Genomic DNA, 24,708 nt, shown 5'->3' with positions numbered 1-24,708 from the left:
CTTTGAGAGGAGACAGAACTGGTTTGGGCCACGTGTGTGAGAAGGCACAGGGAATCCCAGGGCCAGGGGGACACGCACGGTCAGGCAGAAAACGAGTGACGTGGGGGCTGTGGATGGGGAGTGGTCAGTGGGGTTCATTTTGGTAGGACTAAGAATGTGTAAAAGAATCTAAAGCTAAATCAATGGAAAAGATGTCTTCCCGAGGCCTGTTTGGGATATGAGAACTCTGGGGGGTTTTAGACAACGGGTGGTGAGACCACCACCACCCCATAAAGAATCAAGAAGGCAGGAGGACGCTGCTGCTGCTTGCAAGTGGCGGCACTGAGGGCGCAGCAGAGAAAGCAGTGGGCGCAGGAGGCGAAGGCGCCGACCGGAAGGGGGAAGCTTCCAGAGAAAGATCAAGCCGGCTGGAGGGGAGGTGTGGAGACAGCGAATGAGCAGTGGTGTCGCGGCTTCTCAGCCAGGGGCCCGGAGGGTGGGGAGACCGTGAGTGTGGCGGAGAACTCAGAAGGTCGTCAGGGAACCAGGTCTCCCAGCCGAAGGGCTGAGCAGTGGTAACCCCGGATGGATTCTCTCTCTGGCCTTGTGCTAAGTCTCCAGACCAGCCTGGGGATGCTCCCGTTTCCGGCGCAGAGTCTGTCCTGCCTCCGGAGGTGGCTGCTAAAACCCAAGGAAGTTTGGTGGCTGAGCAGCCACAGGCTGAAGGAAGAGCACACATAGCCCTCTAGGACAGTCCTCTGCGCGGCCACACGGGAGCTGCAAAGGCCCAGCCTGTCTGAAACCAGCAGAGGCGGCTGCATTGTTTTCTGCGCCAACGAGGCTCTTTCTTGCAACTGTCTGCCCATCTCTGTCTGTTGCCGTGAGACCCTGAGGTCCTGGAGGGCCGCCCCCCTGTGATGCCTCTGCGCCCGCAGGGCCTGACCCAGCACAGTCCCTCCCCAGGGGTGGGGGTCGGCCGGGAGGGGGCGCTGCGGAGGGCCGGCCATGGACCTGGAGTTGAGCTGATGTCCATCTAAGGGAGAGCACACACTCGGCCCCCGGGTCCCTGCTCGTGACTGGGTCCCTGAAGGCAAAGGAGCAAATTCAAACCAGAAGTGACTTTCCTTGGAGGGAAACCTTGATGATACACACGGCTCACTTTGGTCTTGAGAGATGAAAATTGCTGCATATAAATGTATCCATGTATAAACACGCCCACCGTGAAAAGGGAGGCCGGCCCACGTGTCATGGGACGAAGAGCAGTGCGGCCCCTATTTCTCTGTCGCTGAAGGAAAGGGAGTCAGAGTGCCGCTCATTCGGGAAACAGTTCACTGAGCTCTCCCAGGAGCTGGGCTGGGCGCTGCGACCGGAGCAGTAAGACTCAGCGTCCCCTCCCAGAGCAGCCCATTTCCTCCTGTAGCAGAGCAGGTGCAGGAGGGAGGAACCGCGGGTGCGAGAACTGGAAGATGCTCCTGAGAGACGGGTGAGCCTGAACAGCCCGGCAGGACCAGGCGGCAGGCGGACAGGGCAGGCTGGGACGCAAAGTGAGATCAGCAGACGCACTTGTGAGGACCCTATGCTGGGGTCTGAGCTTTACAGTAACTGACGTGGGTGGATTTTAAGCAGAAAAAAATACTAAGCTCTGAAGTGCATTTGAGAGAAGCTATTTTAAAAGGCGAGAAGGAAAAGGAGGAGAGGGAGTGAAAAAGGAAGCAGCTGGGATGCGTTTGCAGTCATTCCAAGGAGTGGCGAGGACTGACATGGAAATCCACAACTCTTAGCAGGGACTGTGGACGAAGGAAGTCACCTGCCCCACCAGTAAACAAAGGATGTCGCGGCCATCAAGCTGTCAGCCACTGCTGCCGCCCCAGCATGCGTCCTGAGGGGACTCAGGACGGAAAAAAAAACGGACACTGGCTCCAGGCAGTTAAGGTGCAGGTCAAAGGAACGCTTTCAATGAGCCCCGACTCTTGTATCTTCCCAAACATAGAAAAGTGCTAAATTCATTAACTTGAGATGTCGTTTTACTTTAATTAACAGTAATTTTTTGATCTTCTGACTCCCTGTTTTTTGTTTTGTTTTGCAAAAACTTCTATATACCCTGGCTCCTCCCTTACCTCTTCGGAACAGACCCTCTGAGCTATCTAAGAGCCTGTCTCCCAGGCTGAAGTCCTCTGCATGTCTGCCTAGTAAGACATGTTCTCAGTGTTTAGGTGGTGTAGTTCTTTTGTTTTGTTTTGTTTTTTTCAGTTGACAAGGCAAAGTCAGTGAGGTAAGGAGCCATGGATCAAAAAGGCCCCAGATCATGAGCATCCTTCTCCCCAGCCGGAGGTGATGCAGAGTCAGAGAGGAGTCTGGAGAAGGGGACGGGGTCCACACCAACTCATGGATGCACATGCTGAGCCCTGAAGTTCAAATCTGCGATTTCACAAGACAACTTGGGTGCAGCTACAAGGGCGCTGATGCCTGGGTCTCCGTGGGGGACCTGCCCCGGGGGCTTCCAGCAGCTGGGTGATTCTTACGCGTCTTTGACGCTGGGCATGTCCTGAGAGCAGGGGAGACTGACAGCTCTCTGCCCTTCAAAAGAACGACCCGGCTTTCACTCCAGATAGACAAGGAAATGTGCGATTACAACACACCTCCCTTCGCCTCGAGTTTGACAGGCTTGTAAGCTTGTGATTAAGAAAAATGGGATTTCCTGTAATGATAATGTCAAAGACAAGGAGAAATCCATCTCTTCACCCATATTAACGGCCCCAGGGCCTCAAAGCTTGGGCTGCATTTAAGAAACCGGAAGAGGCTCTGCGGGGAGGGACGGATAACTGAATTCCTGAGTCAGGAAGACAATAGTGAATATTTTTTGGATGACTGGAGGAACAAAAGCTTGTGGGTTTTAGATACACAGATGACAAACAGAGCCCATCTGAGATGCTGGCCTTGACAAGTAGAGCCCTCAGGCCTGTGGCGTTTTCTAGAAGGACCAGCGTCTTGAAACGTTTGCATGTCAGGCCTCTGCGTGCCATTCTTAACTCTGCCCTGGCGTCTCGGACCCTCCGTCTTTAAACATCACTGCCCGACCTTACTCTCATGGGATGGGAAGACCCTCCAGGGCTCACTCCATTCAGGGGCTTCAGACCTTTTTTAGTCCACTCCTAGAGTAAAGAAAAAGAAACTGGCCTCCTGACACTAACGATGGCGGTGGATACCCACTGAGAGCGTGCACGGGCCCGGGCTGGTTTTTAGCTAATCTATACTCACATCCTCCTTCTCAGATGCCTCCTGTGAGGCTGGCGCTATTTTCACCAAACCCACTTCTCAGATGAGGAAACTGGGCATGGCTGACTTTAAGCATCAGGCCCAGAGACCCGTAACCACAGCGCGCTCAGGACTGGAAGCCCCCCGCCCAGCCACACCGAGCCGCCACGGCTGGATGAAGGAAGCGTCTGGTAAAGTTCACCCTGCAGCCCAGTCTTTGATTCTGCATGGAAGCAAATACCCCTGAAGGGGCGAAGAGCATAATCCAGAGGTACCAGGAATGGAAGAAAGCTAACTTAGAAATGTGGTTCCTGTGAGGGAGGCAGGGAACTAGGGAACTGAAACTCAGGCCCATTAATGAGAGACGTCTTTAAACGTTCAAAATTAAAGAGCACCATGAAGGAACAGAAAGCCCTGACTGGGTCGCACCTAGCAGACCTGGATCTAAGAGGCCGCATCGTTTCAGGGTCTTGCTCGCACGAGCCAGCTTGACCACATCGCGTTAGCGTGACTGCGGGGTCTGAGGGTCCCTCGCCACCTAATTCTGTGTCTGCGGAGCGTCTGTCCCACAGAGCAGAACAAGCTAGAAACCAAGCTGGGAAAGAGCAGCCAACGGGAAGAAGGCAAGAAACAGCAAAGCAGACAGAAAAAAGGCCCCTGTTAAGACCCTAAGAGCGGGAATTCTTATACCAGGTCACCTTGGCCCACGGCTGCCCTTCCTCTCGGGCAAGAAAGACCAGGGATTTTTTTTCTTCTTCACTCTACCCGTTGGCTCCACTGTGAATTCCTTCATGGTAGAAAGGCAAGAGTCCACGCCTTGGCGGTTTTCCCCATAGCGGCCCCTGCCCGCTAACACTCACACTTACATAAAATGTAAGATAAAACAGTCATGTCCCTAAAATGATGGATAACTTAGCAAAACAGCCCAAAGAGTTCCGTGAGCGAGTGTCAGTGGGGCCCAGTGTGGATGGAAAATGCCGCCTGCCGTATCAGTAAACAGGATGTTGCAGCCATCAAGCCCTCAGCCACTGCAGCTGCCCCCACGGTGCCCCCCGAGGGGATCAGGATGGACAAAAGCAGGGCACTGGCCCTAGGCAGCTACAGTGCACCTCAAAGGGATGACCCCACTGAGCCCAGACTCTTGCATCTTCCACATATATTAAAGCGCTACATTCCTTAACTTGAGGTGTCTGGTTTTCTTTAACTTACAGGCATCTTTGGGTGTTCCAACTACCTGGTTTTTGTTGCAAAAAACCTCCTATATATCCTGGTCCTCCCTGACCTCTTTGGAGCGGCCCCTCAGAGCTGTCCGAGAGGCCGTCTCCGGGCTTAAGTCCTCAGTTTAGTCCGCCAGATAAAATATGATTCTCAACTTCTAGGTTGTGCATTTTTTTTCCCAGCCAACACCAGTTCGGAAAGCCCATGTGTGGTCCAGGCTTCCTTCGCCAAATGAGACTAAATCAACATCAGCCTGAATTGTTGGAGAGACTGTCCTGGTCTCCCAACTTGTTCCTCCCTTTGGGTGCCTGGTAAATGTCTCACAAATGAAAGAATGAATGAACAAGTGAATGAGTCCCCCGGTGCGTCCTCAGTCCTCTCTCAGTCTGCCTGGTCCCCTCCGGGACTCGCCCATTTCCTCGAGGGGAACAGAGTTCATACACAGGCACAGCCCTGACCCAGGCTCTACAACTGCTCCCTATGGCCTGATGCAAAGTGCAAAGCCGTCAGATCTTCCAGTTCTCCAATAACTTCTGGTCTTTCTCTGTTCCATCCCTACCCACAAACCACCATTTGCTTTGTCAACAGCTTCTCGTGGCCACGAGACTCTTTGGACTTGCCAGACCTTTTCCTTGGAATGCTCCCCTTTACTCATCATTAGCGTGCAGACCCTCAGAACCAGAAGGGATCTCAGGAATTCTGCCCAGTCTCCTACCTGGAGACGGAAACCTTTGCAGAACATCCTGGACCCAACATCAACCAAGCCCTGCTTTGAAAATGATCCTTCATTTTCCACTTAAAGTTATTAAACGCTTACCCCTGTTAAGAAACCTTCCCTCATTAATAATAAATGCATTCACTCACTCACTCGTCTTGGTTTATCAGACATACTGAGCGCCTGTCATGCACCAGGAAATGTGGTGGGCTCTGGGGGATGTGAAAAGCCATGGTCCCTACTTTCTGTTCTTTAGAACCTAATAGGTGGGTCTGCAGAAGAACAGATGCATGAGCAACAGTATCATAATTCTGTAAGACCCACCATCCGTGTGTGCACAGAATGCAATGCTGGGACGGGAAATCAAACAGTTAATGACTCCTCTCAGAAGTCTAGGAAGACTTCCCAGAGGAAGCACCGTGAAAAGCTAAGGATGAGTCTAGAATATTCAGGTCAACAGGTGGAATGAGGTGGGCATGGAGGGCTGGGCATCTCAAGCTGACTGTACACCGAGCATTCTGTCTCATCACTTGACTTCAGGGTATTAAATAATTTGTACCTATTGGAAAGGTATTTCATACATTCTCTGTGGCCAAGAGAGTTGGTCTAAGCCTTTCAGAAAGCAACTCGGTAAAAAGAGGTCAAGAAGCAAACAACAGCAATACCTTAGATCTAGTCATGACACCTGGGGGGGTCTAGCTTGAGGAAATAATCAGTAACTGTGGAAAAGAGTGTATGCAGGAAGATAGTGCATGCTGGATCATTACAAGGGGGGAAGAACTGGAAAATGAGCCTCCAACGCACTTTGCTGGAAGACAGATACATCAACTGCTCTGTTTATTAGAGAGAGAATTTATTCTACAGCTATTTTTTGGGATATTACGACAACTTGGAAGTATTTACTCATATAATGCGAGATGAAAAAAAGAGAAACAAATATGGGCATGTGATCATAACTGTCTTTTAAAAATCACAAATATTTAAATGTTTTTAATGTTTGCTATTTAAAAATAACAAATGGGGCCTCAGGAATGGCACCAAAATGCTTATAGAAGTTGGGCTTGAATGAGAAAGGTTTGGGGAGACATGTTCCTTTCTTTTCCTGATTTTCAAACTTTCTGTTTTGTGGTTGTTTGGTTCCCTTACAACCTGTAATAGTTTGCTTGTCTGTCTGTCTGTCTGTCCGTCTGTGTGATTCATGGAATGAACGTCACTCTCTACAATCCTGGTGTGAACTTCTTCCAGAAGTCACCGTCTTCTAGTTCCTGTTTGTCCCTCTTCTCGTCACTTGGTAAGTGCCTCAGTCTGAGCACACAGAGTGTGTCTGCTCAGTGACAGCGGCTGACAAGGCGCAGCACATTTCCCTATGCCCTGCCCTCCCGGGGCCCCACGACCATTAGGAGAAACACCAGCACTTGACACAGCTTTATGTGCTACACACTCTTCTAAGCACTTTACGGATATTAATTCATCAGATACAACAATCCTGTGAAGTGGAGCCACATGAAGGTTAGCCACTTACCCACAGCTGTCCAGCGAGTCGGTGACAGAGCCCGGATTTGAACCCAGGGAGTATGGCTCAAGCGTCTCTGCTCTTAACCACTCAGAAGAGGAAGCTCCGAGATAGCCAGCCCTCTGGACAGCCTGGCATGTAAAACCCACACACAGAACTGGGTGGACGGGGCGGGTGGGGGCGGGGATCTGGAGCTGGAGGATGGAAGCTCAAAGGCAGAGCTAAAGGCGTTCCAGTGCAAGCCCCTTCCTGCATGGAAGCCTCAATCTGGCAACAGTTTCTCTCTGAGAGGACGGCAGACGCAGAGCGCCACCGGACACACGAGCAGTCGTCCCCGCGCATCTGGTTCCGTGCTGGGGAGGGGTTAGAGGTGGCCCTCAGCCAAGGGTGAGGCACACGGGGAGCTGTGTGTTTACACAAACTGGGTCTTGATGTTTTCTCTGCCTGTTGTCCCCGAGGCAGGCGTAATGACTGTTTGTCCCCTGGTGAGTTTATTCAGATTACAAAGCTCAGGCTTTGCCTGTAATTTCAGATACCCCAGGGCTAGAACAGAACTTCTGCGGCCATCTCACCTAGACCCTGTCCATCCCTCTACCGTTACAACACACACACACACATACAGACATTCTACAAATGGAAGAGGATAAATATCAATTAGAAATAATGAGCAAGATACCTGGGGCACAGAGAGCCACTGGCGGCCCCCGGTCAAAAGGGATTAACCAAAGGAGGCTGGAGCCATTATGCAAACACAGCGACAGGTCCAATGACAGTAAGTACTGAGTGGCTCTTTTGTGGGATCTGACTGATGTTCCCCCGTACACTCTAGATTGAGTAAATGTTTAGATGATGTGTCTGACCTCTTGGTCCTATGTTTTTAATTCATTAGTTCCAAGTCTTGGAAACAGGCTTCTCAAATATCCACCCCAGTGAAGGACCGGGGCTGCTCACCAGCAGCCACGCACCGGGAGGCAGCGGCTCCCAGCAGGGACGCCGCTCACAGCGGAGGGCTCACGGCTCCCAGCCGCGTCTGCGACGCCCGCGCCCCACGCACTCCCGCTTCCAGGCCTGAACCAAGAGCAAACGGAGGCTCTGTAACTAGAAACCTTCCACTCACCCCCTGCAAAAAGCCTCCCCCACACCTTTAGGCATAAGCTGACATTTCACGCAGCCCTGCCTGACCAGAGTGGGGGAATCTTCGTGCATTCTCCCCGTCAAAGGTGCTTCTGTCCTTGTCCCCAGTGTCACGGGACTACTTTACTCCTCCTTAATGGAAACGCCATTCTTAAACTTCAGACGTCACTACTTCCGTCTCGGCTTTATCAATGATGGAACCCATGGGAAGGAAGCCGAGAGGCGGAACTTCTCATCTCAGAGATGAGGAGCGGAGGCCCAAGGAGAAGAGGGCATCGTCTGAGGATCAAGTCGGTGGTAAGATGCCCCTGGTTCTCATTCCCGGGCTCTCTCTGCCCCGCCCTCCCCATCTTCCATGTGGCACTGAAGGTGACACTGTGCAGCCATGAGGTCCAGGATGGGGCAGAGGCTGCCCCAGGCATTTCCCTGGCCCCCTCCCTTGCCCCGTTCCCTGACCCCTTATCTGAACCTGCCCCTGGTGGAAGGAAGGACCACAGGATCTTACTCATCTCCATGTACTCTGGAGTCAGTCCAGTGTACGGTTCCAAGCTGTAGTCCAGATCCCACTGCTCCGGATGCTTTGAATGGGCAGAATCAGCTTCTCCGGGCTCTGTCTCATCTTTCAGCTTCCGAAATAGTTTCTTTAGCTTTCTGGAAAAGAAAGGGACCAGTCACCAAAAGCCTCTGGTGGACAAAGTCAGTTCTGCAGACAGAAAGGAGAAAAACAACAACAACTAAGTTCTGACACTGAAGCCGTCTCCAACAGAGGAACCCTAAGGTGATGCTTTTCTCTTAAAGACCATTCAAGGATGCTCTGTCAGCATAATAGAAGGTTCCCCCCAACAAAGGATCAGGTTTCTTCAAAGCCAGAGAAATTAACACAATGCTGTAACTCAACTATATTTAAATTTAAAAAAATGATAAAAAAGCAAAACCAAAAAAAACAAGCAAGGGAAAAAAGACATCTCATTTGATTAGTGAGGTTGTCCGGCTGGGAAAGTGGATGCTTAAACAAGTGTCGTCGATGTCGTGCAATGAGTATTAAAAAGGGAGAGATTTAGGGAATTATGAGAACATAAAACCAGGACACCTAACCCGGTTTAGGGCAGGGGAAGTCTTCCTGGGAGACGAGACATGTAAACCAACCAAGGACGGAAGCAGCCTCGGAGGGTCACGTGATGGGGGAAGGTGTGCTGTAGATGGAAGGAATTATCTGTGCAATGGCCAAAGACAGTGCGAGATGAGAACGGCTCACTGAAGGGACTAAAAGGAGTTCAAAATGCTTGGCGCATGGAGTAGGAGAGAGAAGGCGATGCCAGTTGACTTAAAAGGTAGCCCAAGTTCATGAAGATGGCTTATAAGCCATCTGATGCAGTAGTTGAAGTGAGAGGTGATGGCAGCAGAAACCAGGGTGGCTGCAGTGGACATGAAGTAGACAGAATGAGTCACGCTTAAGAGGTCGCGTGCAGGAGACGGTGCTGAAATGCACTTGGGAAGGGAAAAGGAACCAAGCATGACCCCCGGGGTCCTTGGCGGCGTGCGTGGATGGTGGTACAGTTTGCTAAGCTGGGGGACACAGGAGAAGAGGCCGTTTTGATGAGAGGGAGGAGGAGCTGTTGGGGTGGAGCGTCCCATAAGGCTCCTAAGTAGGGATGTCCAGTAAGCAATGCTACGCCTGGGTCTAGGGCTCGAAATCCCAGAATCATCCTGGAGAGAGCAACGGGAACCCTAGCAACGAGCATCCCCTGAGGATGGAGCGGAGGGGAGGGAACGCCAACGGTTATGGGTCTAACAGGGAAGAACAAATCTGACCCCATCGTGGATCTGCTTCTTTTACTTTAACCTTTCTATTTCATTGTTTTAGCCACAAGTTAATCACTAAAGAGATGCTGCCTATAAGCTTAAATGACACATCATGGCCCATCTCTGGGAACCCTGCCTCCCATGCCGTGAGCATTAAGCTAAAATACCTCTCTTTAGCTCACAGGAGACACCCTGAGCAGGCTCACCCGTGCGTGACTGCAGGAAGGGAGAAGTGAGCACCTCCCCTCAGGAGGATGACCAGAACCGGGGAATGTTTCCCTTCACTCCCGCCCCTGTTAGCATAAAAGCAGCCTGAATTCTAACTCGGGCGAAATGGTTCTTTGGGACGTTAGTCCACCAACTTCTCAGTCTGCTGGCTTTCTGAATAAAGTCAATTCCTTGCCCCCAACAACTCGTCCCTCAATTTACTGGCCTGTCGCGCAGCGAGCAGGATGAGCTTGGACTCAGTACCACGCGGTGGGGAGAGGGGAAGAAGCCTCTGTAGGAACAGGAGCCCAGCCGGGAGACCACGCGGCAGAGAAGGCCAGCGTGCGGGGCGGCTTCAGGAAGGACACTGCAGCCAGCCGTGTAATATGCTGCGGGTGGGTCCAGACATCCGCACATAACTCTTATGAACCCCTCCTTCCCTGCAGTTTCCCTTCTGGAAACCTCAGTGTCCATTAAAAAAGAATGAACAAAGAAAGCCCCCAAGAACAGGATTTACTAGGATCCCGCAAGTTGTACAACATACAGATGGGCCGTTTGGAAACCTTCAGATTATGATTCCCACCGTATAATGCACTCGCTTGTTAAAATAACTCCTTTGATGTTACCCCTGCATCCTTTTCATCTGCTATTTTTCTGTCCCTTTTTAATGACAAGCCTGGGAGACTCTGTCCAGAAGCCTCAGAGCCCTTCCCCGCCGGTGCCCCACAAGCTGACCCCGGGACCATGCTGGTCACCGCTCACACCCTGGCCTCCTGGCTGCAGGATTCTGGGCCCCGGGCTGCTCTCCACAGACCTCGAGCCTCATGTAAAAAGGCAGAACCAAGCCCGAGGTGGGCCAAAGAAGACAAACGCATCAACCTCTGAGCTATGTATCCCTTTTTCTGACACCGACAAGATTCAGATTTGTTCCTGAAACTTCTGATTCCTGGCCAGATCCCCCTGTACGGAGGGGAACAAGACCTCCCTCCCCTGTGCTGGCTTTAAAGAGGGGCTGTTTTATGTCTTGAAATACAGTATTTATCACATTTATCAAAAAAAGAAGAAAGTTTATGAAACCTTACTGACTGTGTCCATGGGTATATTTCGGCTTTTTTGGAACGTGAGCTGGGGCTGTTAGCGAGAACAGGGGTTCTGGGATATTTTGCCAAAGGAAGTTCTCATCTGTCTGCTCTGTCCATCTCAGATGTTGCTCAGGAAAGAATTGGGCACTTGAAAAAGATAGTATTTACCCTTTCACATGTGCACACACACAAAGTTCATCTTCCAGAATGATAAAAGGCCACTGACAGCTTTGCTTCATGGGACGCCAGAGCTGAATCTGACATAGAATTACAGCGAGGAGCTGGGGTGTGCTATAGCATGTTTGGGGGCACCATGCCATTTGCACCCAAAGTCTGCTCTGCACAAACACATATGGGAAAGGTGCTGGGGGGGGGGGGTGAGCAGGAGGAGATAAGGAAATCTCCCATTAGGGGATTCAGGTGATAAACAGCACATGGTCAGATTCTGCGTTGCCACCAGCCACGTCTGAAGTCATCGTACAAGGAGCTGCCAATGAGCATTATTCTGAGTAACGTTTGAAACCACCTGGTTCCCTTCTGGGAAGCATCTGCCACCACCGTGTCCAGCCCCAGGAGCCAGGGGCGTGTGAGTCGGGGTAGTCCAAGGCCAGACCACGCCACCTCGGTTTTCTGTACTGTCTTGTCCCATTTGTGACAGAGCTGCCTTTAAAGCACCCAGTGTCCCCAGTTTCATGGCCTCCTTTGAAAGCACTCCGTTTTCCCATCTCCCAGAGTCTCTGAACCAAGTCTAGTAAAGGTGGGACTTCCATCTGGTGGATGGTGCCTGGACAGAGCTGGCCTTCCGTAGTGGCCCTGTCTGGGGCACCTGCCAGATGCAGGGGCAGCACGGGAGAGGCCTGAAAGCTGAAGACGCTTATCCAAGGTCCCAAAGGGCAACTGGACAGTATTCGTGGACATGCCTGGTAAGTGTGCCAGCCGTGGAGACTGGGGGGTCACAAGGGGAGACCTCAGCCAATGGTTCCCAAGCAAAGGACACACTCTACTGCAGGTTCACGCAATGTTTCTGCAAAGTCTCTAGACTTGGCCTCCCATCTCCTTGGAGCACCTGGGAGAATGACTCCCTCACTGCTCCCAGCCCGCCCTCTCTGACTGCGGTCCAGGAGAAAACCCTGGTCTGCTGCTGGCTTGAACAACTCCCCAGGACCCGTGCGCCCCCCTTTTCAATAAAGAGAATGCAGATCTCAGGCTAACGTCATTGACTGATAATGAATCATCTTGATTGCATTTCTTTCTGGTGTTTGCTACCTATGGTTAACTGATAGCGTTAGTTTTTCACTTTCAGAAATGTGATGGATTTAAATCAGTGAATCGGTTCACAGGAAATTGATGTGCAAATTGCTGTCTAGGTAGATAATGGGGAACAGTTGAAAACTGGCTCACAAATGACTAAAGGTTGGGAACCAGCCTAATTCAGGAGGCCGGCAGGACTGCTTGGCTGCAGAGCCTTCAAAGTTGTCGTTGTGGTACTTTCTGCAACACACACCCCGAATCTAAGAAAAACACTGCATCCTCGGGGAGACAGGTAAGTTAGAGCTTTCCAATAAAGGTCAATTCGAGAGTCTTTAGCATTTTACAATTTTTTTTGGGAGAATCTCAGAAAATTGCTTTCAGAAGTGGATAACAAACACAAAAGACGATCAATCGTATGCGTATCATCATTGTATTTTCCACCCTCAATATTCCTGCTTCTGTTTTTAAAAATCAAAGTCCGGCCTCTAAGATGAATATTTGTCTCCCTTAGGGGGAGAAAAAAAAAAACTGGAGGCAGGCTGAAGGTGCATGAGAGCCGCACTGTGAACTGTGCCCAGAACAGAAGAGAAAACCAGTTCCTGAGGCTTGAGTGGGTCTTTTTTCAGTCTCACTCCCCGGGCTCGAAACATTCAGAAAGCATCACTTATAAATACAAAAGCCACTGACGCTCACGAACACCTTGGCTGCCTGTAACCCAGGAACGGTTCTTCCTTCCTCTTCTCGTATTTACTGTTTCTAGCTAGCTGAGCATGCATCCAAGCTGTATTTTCACGTAACCATGTTTCTTTCCAGAGTAACTTTCCCAGGTCACACAGGGAGCAACGCCTGGACTGAAACCCCGACCTGCTGGACAAGCCCTGCCCCGCAGAGACGTGCTGCCTCCACCACAGGGGCAAAGTCGGGTGTTGATAGTTCTCACCATCCCTTCCTCACCGTCAGGCTCCACTCGTTTCTCTCTGGCCTAAAGAGGCTTCCTTTTTCCCTGCTGATTTCACGTTTCTCAACTGTGCCGCGCATCAGGATGTGGCAGGTGCCTGAGCTCCGGGTTGGATGGGTCTGCTTTACTGAGGGTGGGCTCTGAGTGGGGAGCAGAAGACGCAGCCGTCATCGTCACCATGATTTCGTGCGAACGAACTCAAAACACAACCTGCAGAATCACGGAGAGCTCCGGAGACGGAAGACCCCAGGGCTTGGTGGGAGCGCTTGTTGTCTATGACCTTGAATTCAACTCCATGACTATATTGTATGTTTCCATTAGCAGATTAGGACCCGAAACGAGGAAAGATCTTTTAAAACGGAAGAGACTTGCACTGGAATCAGCAGTGACCAGTTTCACAGAACGGAGGAGAGGTTCATAGGATGCTTGAGCTGAAATGACAATACCTTAGAGATTCCTATATTATTACATATATTATACCCTATTATATATTATGTGTTGTTATCTCCTTTTCATCAAGCGATGAGGACAGTGAGGCTTAGGAAGTGACTTGCTCACAGCTTTATGAATCACTCTACAAACGCCATCAGTTAAAGTGGGGCACATTAAACACACATGAAGCACGAGCAAGAAAATGTCGCCTTCACAGAAAACAGCCTTGTGTTAGTTTCATCTGTGATGGAGCTGCCGGGGGTCGGGGAGACGTCCAGGACACTGTCCAAACACATGGCTGAGTTCTTGCCTCTCTTACAGACTGAAAAAGGCTTCTGGGTCCAGAGTGGATGGGCTCAGTGGTAGAGCAGATGTGCAAGGATGAACAAATGGGCCTCTCACGTCCACAAGCTGGAGACAATTCCATCCAGAGCAGAGTAACAATGTCCCGGAAAGACAGATGTCTTCCCCAGATGTTTGAAGGGGAATGGGGACTTGCCTTTGGAGCAGGGGTGGAGGGGCTGGTCTCACGGCTTCAAAGGGGCCAGATGTGGCTTTGGTGCATCTTTTTTGGGTCTGTATCTTCTCTGGATGTTCGTCCGTAACAAATGTGTTCTCTCTGAGACGCTAAGCTCCTGGAGAACAGCGTCCACGTGTCTCACCAGCTTTGCGTGATGACAATCATGGAGCAGCTTTCCATCAGAAAGCTGAGAACAGGCGCTGTTTTAGAGGGTCGAGGACCTCGAGATTGATGACTTCCCGACTGATGATGAGAGGCGAGCTTGAGCAGAGAGAGATGCCCAGACACCAACGGTCTCCTCCATCTCCTCCTGGAAAAATCACGTGCCCAAGCGTCACCTGAGGTTGTCCCCGTGCGGGGGCAGGAAAAGAACCTAACTGGTGGTGGGTGACGGTGAGACTCATCCTGAGGACCGGCTGCCAGCACAGCATGAGGGAGTGTTCAGGGTTCTCATCCTTTGAAGTCGGGCTCTCATTAAAAAAGAGTTTTCTTTCCACATCAACTCATTTTCTCCATTATAACGTTAGCTCTCTAAGGGTGCTTCTGAGCAAGACCAAGGAATAGCTTTCTGTGGGGGCCTTTCAGGCCATCCCAGCTCCCCGTGGGAGCAGCGACACATGTAGTTTTCCATGGAGAAAGGAGCTGGATCACATAGTGCCTAATGGTTCCCTTCAGCCCAAGGAACCTAGCGCTCAGTGACCTTTAAGCAGATGGAGAGAGGCTCTGCGTTCTGGCCCTTGCCCTGACCCTGGCGTGCCCCAAGACCGGCCAGGGGACCACCACCCTATCTTCTCCACCTGTAGCAACATCTGGGTCAGGAAGTGTTTACTGATCAGCCCAAGTCGGCCTGTCATTTGTTTAGAAAAGATACGTACACCCAAGGGAAACGGCTTCTTCAGACAAAAGAATGGCGGACCGACTTGGTACCTACGGTGGTGACGGCCTTCTTTCAAGACACATACCCCGTCCGGAAGACACTCCCCTGCTGACGGAGTCTCCTTTAGCTGCTCCCGAACGCCCGGCCTCGGCTTACTCTGAATTCTGACGCAGTGGGCACCACACAGAAGCCACCCAGTCACAGGCCATCCAGTTGGTCTCTCAAACGAAGATACTAATCTCTGAGAAGATGAGGACCATTTCAAGTATATTTTCCTTCATTTAACTGTGTGCAAATCTTGCACGTCGGTTAAATAAGAAGAAATAAACAGAGGGGCTTGTGTTATAAACTGAATGTTTGTGTCCAGAATTCACAGGTCGAAGTCCTAACTACCAATGTGAAGGTATCAGGAGGTGGGGCCTTTGAGAGGCAATCAGGTTTACATGAGGTCATGAGGGTGCGGCTCCCACGGTGGGATCAACGCCCTCACAGGAAGAGAAAGACAGCAGCGCCCTCTCTCGGGGTCCACAGAGAAGAGGTCACAGGAGCACACAGGGACACGGCGGTCCTCATCAGAACCAAACCTGCTGGCACCTTGATCTTGACCGTCACGGCCTCCAGAGCCGTGAGAAGTAAATGTCTGCATTAAGCCAGGTTATTTTGTTACAGCAACTCAAGCTGATGAAGACAGCTGGGGCGGCTCGGAATGCAGGTTTCGTAGGTGTGGCTCTGTGGAATCCAATTCTCAGTTTTAAATATCTGGGCCGTACGAGCCAAGAGACGAGGCCCTGGCGTTCCCCGCAAGCCCCCCTGCAGTGTGGCCAGTCTTACTCCAGCCCGTGCAGCTCCGAGCCTGGCCCTCTGGCCCTTAAGGACGATCCTGTTGGCCACTCAAATTCCACTGCCGCTTAAACTAGCCAGAGCCGATTCTGATGTCTGCAACTAAGACCCCAGGCTGACAACATACACAAGTGCAGCTGGAAAGAAAGGGATTAAACCAGTTTCTTTATTGCGGGACTTCTCAGAACCATTAGAACAATGTGCACAGTAAATCTCCAAGAGGGAGACAGAGCGTGTGGCAGTATCCTCACCTACCCCCACGGGGACTGTCTCATGACCACATCCCAGAACAGTTAATCTTGCAAGAAGTTTGCAAAGAACTCTGATCCTGGTATAAACTGCCCATCTGGTCCTCCTAAACACAGCTGGCCCAGCCTACCAGAGTTACCCCGATCACCTCTGTCACTCCCTGACTCTCGGATGCTAAGGCCAGCTGAAAATACCCCCCGAAACAGGTTTCTTCTTCACACCAAAACAGCAAGAACGAAACGCAGACGGGGCTCCATTTTTCTTTGACCTGAAGGTAGATCTTCACCTGCTGCCTCCTCTTCTTTTGGGTCCAGTGCCCGAGAGTCGGTGTTTATTTTCATGACTATCTCAATGCAGAGCCTGAAAGAAGGCCGTCTATGGAATTTGCATAAAACCACGTGGGAGGAGAGGGGAGAGAACCCGCGTGGAAACCCCCACTGTGTCTCGCCCGCCATGAGCCCTTCCCCTCCTAAGGTCGCATATCCCCATTTCTTAGAGGTTTTTCTGAATGATTCCATTGCACTTCTTCCCTATTCCTCTCTACCAGATGGAAAGCCTCTTTCCCTTGTTCACTGGGAGGGCAGGTAGCATTAAAAGTATGATGCACTCTGAGGCCAAGACTCCCAGCTCGGTCACTTACTCACTATGGGGACGTAAGAAAGTGCTTCATCTTTCAGGGGCTCAAGCATCCTGAGTCAGAGCAGCAAACGGGACTGGTGGCAGGGGCCCAACCTCACGGGGCAGTTACTGGCAAGTAGACAGAGGAGTGAATAACCAGGCGATCTGAGAAGCAGAGAGGCCGTGAAAATTCTGCAGCATGTCTGGCCCCGCAGGGCGAGGCCCCGGCAGCAGGGAGGGAAGGTGAGTGGAGCTCACTACTCACGGGACTCCGATCTCGAAGATGTTGTTCTGGATCAGCTGCTTCCCCAACATGATTATGCTGAGCTGGACACAGAGCTCCATGAGGCAGCCCCCGGGGGCGCACTGCAGGGGGAGACACCGGGCAGGGGCCGTCAGACCACGCGGGGCTCAGGGATGCAAGGGCCCGAGGGCAGCGGGGAGAGGGGTGGGGCCGGGGACACCTACAGACCTCTCGCCGCCAGGCAGGGCACACCAGCAGCTATACTTGCCTCTTCCATGCGGTAGCCATCGAACACGTAAATGTAGCTCCCAGGTCTGCCCACAAACCTGAAAGGGACAAGTGCGGGCTGAGTCAGGGGGAGAGAGGGGAAGTTGTGAAGCCGGCTGGCACTGTCTGGAGTCATAAGACCCCCACTCCTGGGCTCTCTGAGTGTCTGGAGTCTATGGACCCCTTAACCCCACTCCCCAGGGCAGGACCCTCCACATACCTGCATTTCTGCAAGAGACAAGCATCCTCTCCATGTGTGTTGACCCTGGCAGGGCTCCCCGCCCCGGGAGACAGCCCGGCTCACAGCACCCTGGGCGGACAGCCTCACGTCCTGCCCTTATCAGAGTCCTAAATCCTATTATTCAGAGAGTTCCTGACAGTCAGGTACCTGTGTGCGAACTGATCATTCAGCCCCCTATCCTTGTGGGCACAGCCCTCTCCCCCCTAATAAAAAACCCGGCCCGGCCACCCCGCTCACACAGGCACCTCTCATCTGTGTGACCAGTGCTTGCCTGTAGCAGCGTATCTATTAAACTTTCCCTTTCTTCTTAAATCCTCGTGGTCTTTGGTCCTTGATAAATTATTTTACCGTGGCAACCACCATGTTGTGTCCCACAACAAAAGTCAGGGCTGCCTGAGGGTGTGTCTTTTGAGCTCTGAGCAGACTGACCACTGCCCAGTGTCCTCCTGGAAAGGACTGGCCAGGGCAGGTGCTACGTCACCCAGAGACGGGGGCTGCCATCACACCTGCTGTCAGCTAATGCTCCCCTGTAACGCGCAGGACTCACCTCTTACTCTGGCCAAATTCCAGGGGGAACGGGGCTACGTCTGGGTCTGGTGTGGGGCTAGGAAGGTCGTATGTGTGTGTGTGTGTGTGTGCACATGCGTGAAAATTTCAGAGCCCAAACACAGTAAAGTCCGGACTGTGTCTAAGTGTAATGTCAGCGCACCTCCTTCCCTCATCTAGTGCCAAGAACTCAGTTCTGATCGCAATTCTTCCACAAGGGCATCTGATTTCCCAGGAAATAAAGGCTAAGACGGATAAAAGTGGCCAGTGGAGATTTCTGGGACTGGAAGAGAAAAAACTAGACTTCTTATTGAAAATATTCAAGGGGACGGAAGAAGCCTGACTCATTCCTCTTCTAAGACCTAGGGGTCTGTCTTACTGGAGGATAAGAAGACTGGGGAGGCGGGGGAGGCAGAGCGGATCCAGCCAACCACGAAAGCAGGCAGGTCATCAGATGAATCCTACGCACTTGGAGTGTCTTCCCCTCATCCACTGACTTGAAATCCTCCTCCTCCACTGGAGGCTCAGCTTAGCTTTCCTTCTCTGTGAAGTCCTGTGTCTCTGCTCATAATTGCCCCCCTAACACTTTCTTTGCACCTTTTATTACAGCGCTTACTGCAGATTATCCTGTGTGTGTTGCCAGGACTGTATCTTCCCATACGCAAGTCTATCCAAGGGTCAGAACCCTATCATTTTTTTCCTGGAATAGCCCACGTATGCAAGTTTCTGTTTACATTGTATCGAGGTGTAAATCACCAACGACATATATAATCATTAATACGGAGAGTCTCTCTGCTACTGTAATTTCACGGGAGTCAAGGACAGAGGTCCTGAGGAGGGGCTGTGGTTTGGGTCACAGACACATTTACAGGAAATTATAAAACGTGGAGGATGATAGTTCTTGCTGTTGGTGCCTCCTTGATGAGCTTTCATTTCGAGGGAAGCTTTCCTGATATAGCTGATGCCGACTGGTAAATCTTGGAGGTAGCCGGCTAATTCGACCACAGATATTTATCAGAAGTGATTTTACATCCATGACTCCTGTATAATAAAGACTATGAGTGGTCATTGTCCCCTATCCCTGGGAGGAGCCTCTAAATTCTTGGAATTTCTCGAGAGGAGTGTCTTCGTTATTCATGGTGGGCCCCTGGGAATATACCTAAATTTATGCTAATGAGACCACTGAGGATGGGGGAGGCCACGCCAGAACCATGTGATTAGAGTTTGGGCTCTGAGCCAAGTAAAAGCAGCCTGATCTCAGGGGAGGGGAGTGGGACTGGGGTTGAATTCCCACAGGACCAGTGATTCACGCAGTCGTGCCCAATAAAAACCCTGGACACTGAAGCTTGGATGAGCATCCTGGGCGGTGCTCACTGACGTGCCAGAGGACAGAACCTCATGCACCCAGAGGACACGAAGCTTCTTTTTAAGACCTCGCCCTGGGTGCCTCTCCCACTGGCCAGTTTGGATTTGTATCCCTTTGCTAATGACACTGTAATTTTAAGTACAGCACAGTCCAAGCTCTTTAAGATGTTCTAGTGAATTATCAAACCTAAGGGGCCAGTGGTTGGAGGCAGCTGGTCAGAATCATCAGTGGCCTGAGAACCCCAGCGCGCGCAGTAGTGCCTGAAGCGAGGCAGTCTTTCAGAAGACTGTGCCCTTAATCCGTGAAGCCCACACTGACTCTGAGTGCTTGGCATCAGACTTGCACTGCAAGATCTAAGAGCCGCCAGCTAGACGTGAAATCCCCTCCTGCCCCGTCCTCAAAGTGGGGAGACACAATTCTTCTACGACTAACCCTCTGGGGTCCAGACCTAAGTCCCTGGAGAACTTCCCTGCTTATCAGCATCTGAATCCCAAGTAATTCAGTGCAGCCAGGTGGGAACGGGGAACAGGGCTGAGGCTGTGCACAAACAGCGCGGACAGGCTGAGCTCGCAGAGGACTCAGTCTTCGTGACCAATCGCCCTCCCATGGACGGCACCCACATACTCACCTCCCCTTGAAGAAGGCCACATAGAAGATGGGTGAGTAAGCATTGACAAACTTGAGCAAGAAAGCCTTGAGGATCAGGCGCTCTTCAAAAGTCTGCTCTGTTTTTGGAACCTCTGAAAGAGAAGAACCAAGCTGAGCGGACTGAGAGACAGATTTCTCACCTCTCCAGAGTTTGGACCTGGGGGCAGGGGGCAGGGACCCAGGGGCCATCCTGCTGACTGACACTCCTCACGCTGTCCCTGAGCTCCAGATCCTTCTTCAACCTGACTCTTTCGCCCTGACTGAAGGAGAGGATTCTGAGGCCCAGATAGAAATGCCTGCCACCAATTTCTCAGGTCACTTTCAGCTTTAAGATCTCGTAACTCTGAACTTCCAAGGGGCTGTTAACCCCATCGCCTTCCCCACGCCTGTCCCGCCCGCCCTCACCATGTACAGTCTGGATGCTTTTTTACCATGAGCAAGGTCAGGGAGCTGCATCTGGGTGGACCACAGCTGGTGTCAGATGCACATGTAGTGAGTGGATGAATGAATGAGTGACATGGAAAAAAATCATTCCTATCACTGAAAAAATATTTGTCATTCACTAAAAATTCCCTGCCACATTCCAAGGAGGGCAAAGCCTCGGGAAGGACCTTTGCTGGACGAGGTCATGGGCATGAAGATATGCGAGGAGCCGCCAAAGAGAGTTAAATTCCCTACTGAAGGTAGGAGATGGGGCACTGGACGTAGATGCAGGACCCGGAAAGGGAAGAGCCAGTGCCCTGCGAGGAGGAGCACAGCGAGGGGGATGAGGGGCTGCGGGCAAAGGAGAAACTGAGTGACAGGTGGGGAGTGGGAGGAAGCGGGGGGGAAATTTTCATCAACTTCTGCTGTGTAAGCTGTAGTGTGACCCTCTACCATTTGCCTCCCCACAGAATCTCCAATAAAGATTCATCAAAACCTGCATTCCTCAGCAGTGCTCAAAGAATCCTGGATTGGTTCTTAGGGGAAGGATGTGCAAAGGACTGAGTCCTATTTCAAGTGGAGCACAGAGGCAGGAACACAGACTGCCTGCAGTGTGCTGGTGTATCCGGGTTGCAAAGGAGAGAGACTGGGAACAGAGAGAGACAGAAAAGACGAGGAGGAGGAGAAGGAGGAGGAGGGGAGGTGAAGAGGAAGGAGGGAGAATGGGGAAAGGAAGGAAGAGAGGGAGGAAGGGAGGATGGAAAATGTCACCTGCTGCATCAGTAAACAAGGACGTTGCAGCCACCAAGCCCTCAGCCACGGCTGCCACCCATCTGTGCACCCGAGGGGCCTCAGGACGGCGAAAAGCAGGGCCCTGGCCCGAGATGGCTAAGGTGCACATCAAAGGGATGATTTCAATGAGCCCCGACTCTTGCAACTTCCCATACTTAGAAAAGTGCTAACATCGTTGTCTTGAGACGTCTGGTTTTCTTTAATTAACAGTCATCTTTTGATGTTCTAACTACCTGTTCTTTGCTGCAAAAACTCCTGCAGGTCCTGCCTCCTCCCTTCCCTCTTGGGCGCGGTCCCTCCGGGCTATCCCAGAGGCTGCCTCCTGGGCTTAAGTCCTCAGAAAGTCCAACGAATAAAATGTAATTCTCAACTTTTAGGTTGTGCTTTTTTTTTTTCTTCAGTCAATGGAAGGAAGGAGAGAAGGAAGGGAGGGAGGGAAATTTTTCACGAGGAATTTGAGCCACTGCCCAGTGTGCCCGAGGCAAACAATTCAACAGTAATGTAACCACATCTTTTCTCTCATTTTTAAGTATTTTGGGGATAAGAAAATTAAAACTGATGTCACCTGAGAAAATAAGGAATCAGGTCTGAGGATCTGAAAGTTTGGAAAACTCACCTTGGAAAATGTGGCTAGAAGGGGGATTAAGGACGCGGCCCCAGGAGGCACGTGTCTTTGATTTCCTTTTATAATCTCCTTTGAACTCTTTGTACTCCGATCTCCCAGTCCCTGCAGGAATTTCCTTCAAGTCCTCTGGAAAGAGAACCCCGTCCCTCCAGAGCACTTTGCTCCAACTGGAAACAAGTGGCGCCTTCCCTCCATCCTGATGAATCGCGGGCCTGGCTATTATTTATTAGTTTTATTTCTAAAAACAGCCGGTGCCTATGCTTTTAGGGCCAGGAGCCATCATAAATAATGGGCGTTTCCAATAAACAATCCAAATCCTCTCGCGAGGCCGATAAATCACCTTGGAGAAGCTGTGCGGCCACGCTGGGTGAGTTGCTGAGGCTTCTGGGGAAGGAGGGCCTCGGAGAGCCCCTCTCAGGGAGGGAGAGAATGGGGGTCCCCGGAGCTCCATGTGACTTCTGGGTCCTATGACAGCAACTCTATGTCTGAAGAAATAGGACACGTTTTCACAGAGCCCCCTGGGGTGGGAGGTAGGGCCACTGGGCACCATTCCCTCACAGGACAAGGATCTGGAGGGGATCGAATCTGAGCCCGCAAGAAAATAGCCCAGCCTTGTGCTTCATAAAACTCCAAATAAAGTGCCTTTAGAGATCAATTGCTACAGGGATGGAGAGGAGGAGAGTCAACCCATAGAGCACGTGACAAGGTAGAATGCAACACTTCTCTATCAGGCATATGCTCCTGAAATCCCACCGCCTCCAGGAAGCCCCCTAGGGTTGATGGGAGGCCATTCTGAGAGTTTCACCTGCTCCAGGCCAGTTGGAGCAGACTGTGGACAGACTGCAGACTCCAGGACTAGGAGGGACCACTGGAGAGTATTCCTGTGCAGAGCTGTTACCCACCCACCCCTGCTTTCTTTAAAGTGTTAAACCTCTGGTGCATTGTGTCATGAAAAAATATGAGTATGAACGACCCAGCTGTAAACTGCCTTGGAAAATAATTAGTATGAAAGCCCAAGTGAGTCCCAGGGGGCAGCTCTGAATGTGAAGTCCCCAGCGCTGCATCCTAATCACATGGAAACAGCATGGCCAGCGGGAGAATGTCCGCTGCAGAATCTGAATACGGAGGAGCAGCTCGCCCTGACTGGTGTCCCCAGCCATCCAGCAGGCCCAGAATGATGGGGACAAGACAAAACGCGGAGAGGTCCAGGTGTGCATTTCAGCCAGTTCCAGCCCTGCCACCGCTCGCGGCGGGATGGAGGGCCCGGCCCTGCGCGGCTGAGTCAGAAAGCGGAGGCGCCGGCTCCTCCCCCTGCCTCTCCCCTAGGGCACGTGAAGCTTTTGCAAACAGCAGTGTTTCCTGACAGCCCAACCATCTGGCCTTCCCTCCATATGTGAGTGTGCGGGTGTGTTGGGGTGTTGGGGTCGGTGGGTGGGGTGTCTCAGCCTCCCGTGTGATGTTGCTGCCTTGTTTACGCCGTCGGGAGGGAACCACCGCGCAGAGCCCGCCATCTGAATAATTACGCAGCAGTGCACTGCCAGAGGGCGCCCAGAGCCCCAGAGCTGGAGGTGAAGGCTGGCGGGTCCTCAGCTGCGCCCATGGCCCTAGAGCGCTCTGAGCACCAGGGGCCCCACCCTCAGAGTCAGGGACATGGCTCCCACTCCCTGACAAAGGGACAGGAGACCACTGCGCTGACCAGCAGCTCCAGGCGACAGCATCCCAGGGCATCTCATTTTAAAGAAAGGGGACACAAAAGGAAGGGAGAGACTGAGACAGAGAGCAGGGTTCTGTGACAGGTCAGCCACGAGAACTCCAAACCCAGTGCCCATCGTGTGCCCGGCACTGTACAGGCACTCACCACGGGGCCCCCACCCTACTGTGACAACTGCTCTGGGAAGATGTTCCCGCTGTGGCACAGACAGGAGCAGGGAGAGCACGGCGGTGTGACCATTCAGGACCACAGACACAACAGCGGGGGAGCCATCTCACAGACACACTCACCAAGCCCCCAGCGAGGAGGGGGAATAATTCCACCCACAGCCCATCCCCTCAAGTCTCCCCAGGGGAAGGCAACCCAAAGGGATGTGTCCACCTCTTCCATCACTATCTTTTCTACTTCAACAAATGTCCATCAAGTGACTGCTGTGTGCCAGGCACTGGGCTCTGGGAATAAATACAGCGGTGCGCCCAACTGCCGCGGAGCTTACAGTCCAGCAAAGGAGCGGACGGGTACCGCCCCGTGGGAGAGCAGAGTGCTACAGGAATCCGCAGGGAGATGCGGGGAGCGGGTGACGGGAAGGCTGTTTTAGTCCGAGTGGTCAGGGAAGGTCTCTGAGGACGCGACCTCACAGGGGACACCCGGCTGATGAGGAGGGACTGGGGAGGGCTCCAGCAGGCGGCAGCAGCCAGGGCAAAGGCCCGGGGACAGGAGAGACCCAAGGGTGTCTCCCTTGGACGACAGGTCCCAGGGACTGGCGCGTTCGGAGCAAGGAGAAAGCAGGCGACTGGGGCAGGCGGGACCCTGCAGCCACAGGAAGGACTGGAGATCCACCGGACACTCGGCCGGAAGTCACCTGAGGGTCTGGGGTGGGCGGGGAGAGGTACAGGAATGTTAAGTGTCAGAAGGATCACAGGAAACGAGCTGTGTCTGTGTGGGCGTGGAACAGGGACAGACCAGGAAGCAGAAAGGAAAACCAGGAGCACCTGGCTGTCTAGGCAGGACACGGCCAGTACGGAGGGAACTTGTGAAGGTGATGAGAGCTGGGACACGTTCGAAGGTGGACAGACACACTGACCAGACTGGACTCCAGGGGTGAGAAGGAGAGAGGGACCTAGGAGGTTTTGTAAGCGCATGAGAGGGGTGGGCGGTGCCTTTTCCTGAGATGGGAAGTAGGATGGAAGCAAC

General features: G+C 52.1%; 1 protein-coding gene across 2 annotated transcripts in view; it reads right to left on the bottom strand.

Annotated features, from left to right (window-relative positions):
• ANO2 (anoctamin 2) overlaps positions 1-24,708 on the bottom strand; it is a 252,033-nt gene that overhangs the window by 24,746 nt on the left and 202,579 nt on the right. For both annotated transcript variants that reach the window (XM_072954679.1, XM_072954680.1), the window contains 4 exons: positions 19,944-20,055; positions 17,164-17,221; positions 16,917-17,017; positions 8,320-8,465 (listed from right to left, as the gene is read on the bottom strand). In XM_072954679.1, coding sequence (XP_072810780.1) covers positions 8,320-8,465; positions 16,917-17,017; positions 17,164-17,221; positions 19,944-20,055 — 417 coding nt within the window. The remainder of the gene's footprint in view (positions 1-8,319; positions 8,466-16,916; positions 17,018-17,163; positions 17,222-19,943; positions 20,056-24,708) is intronic.

This window comes from Vicugna pacos, chromosome 34, assembly GCF_048564905.1.
Source record: "Vicugna pacos chromosome 34, VicPac4, whole genome shotgun sequence".
Classification (NCBI taxonomy): Eukaryota; Metazoa; Chordata; class Mammalia; order Artiodactyla; family Camelidae; genus Vicugna; species Vicugna pacos.
Note: the sequence above shows the minus strand (reverse complement) of the source record. Positions and strands in the feature narration are given on the sequence as shown.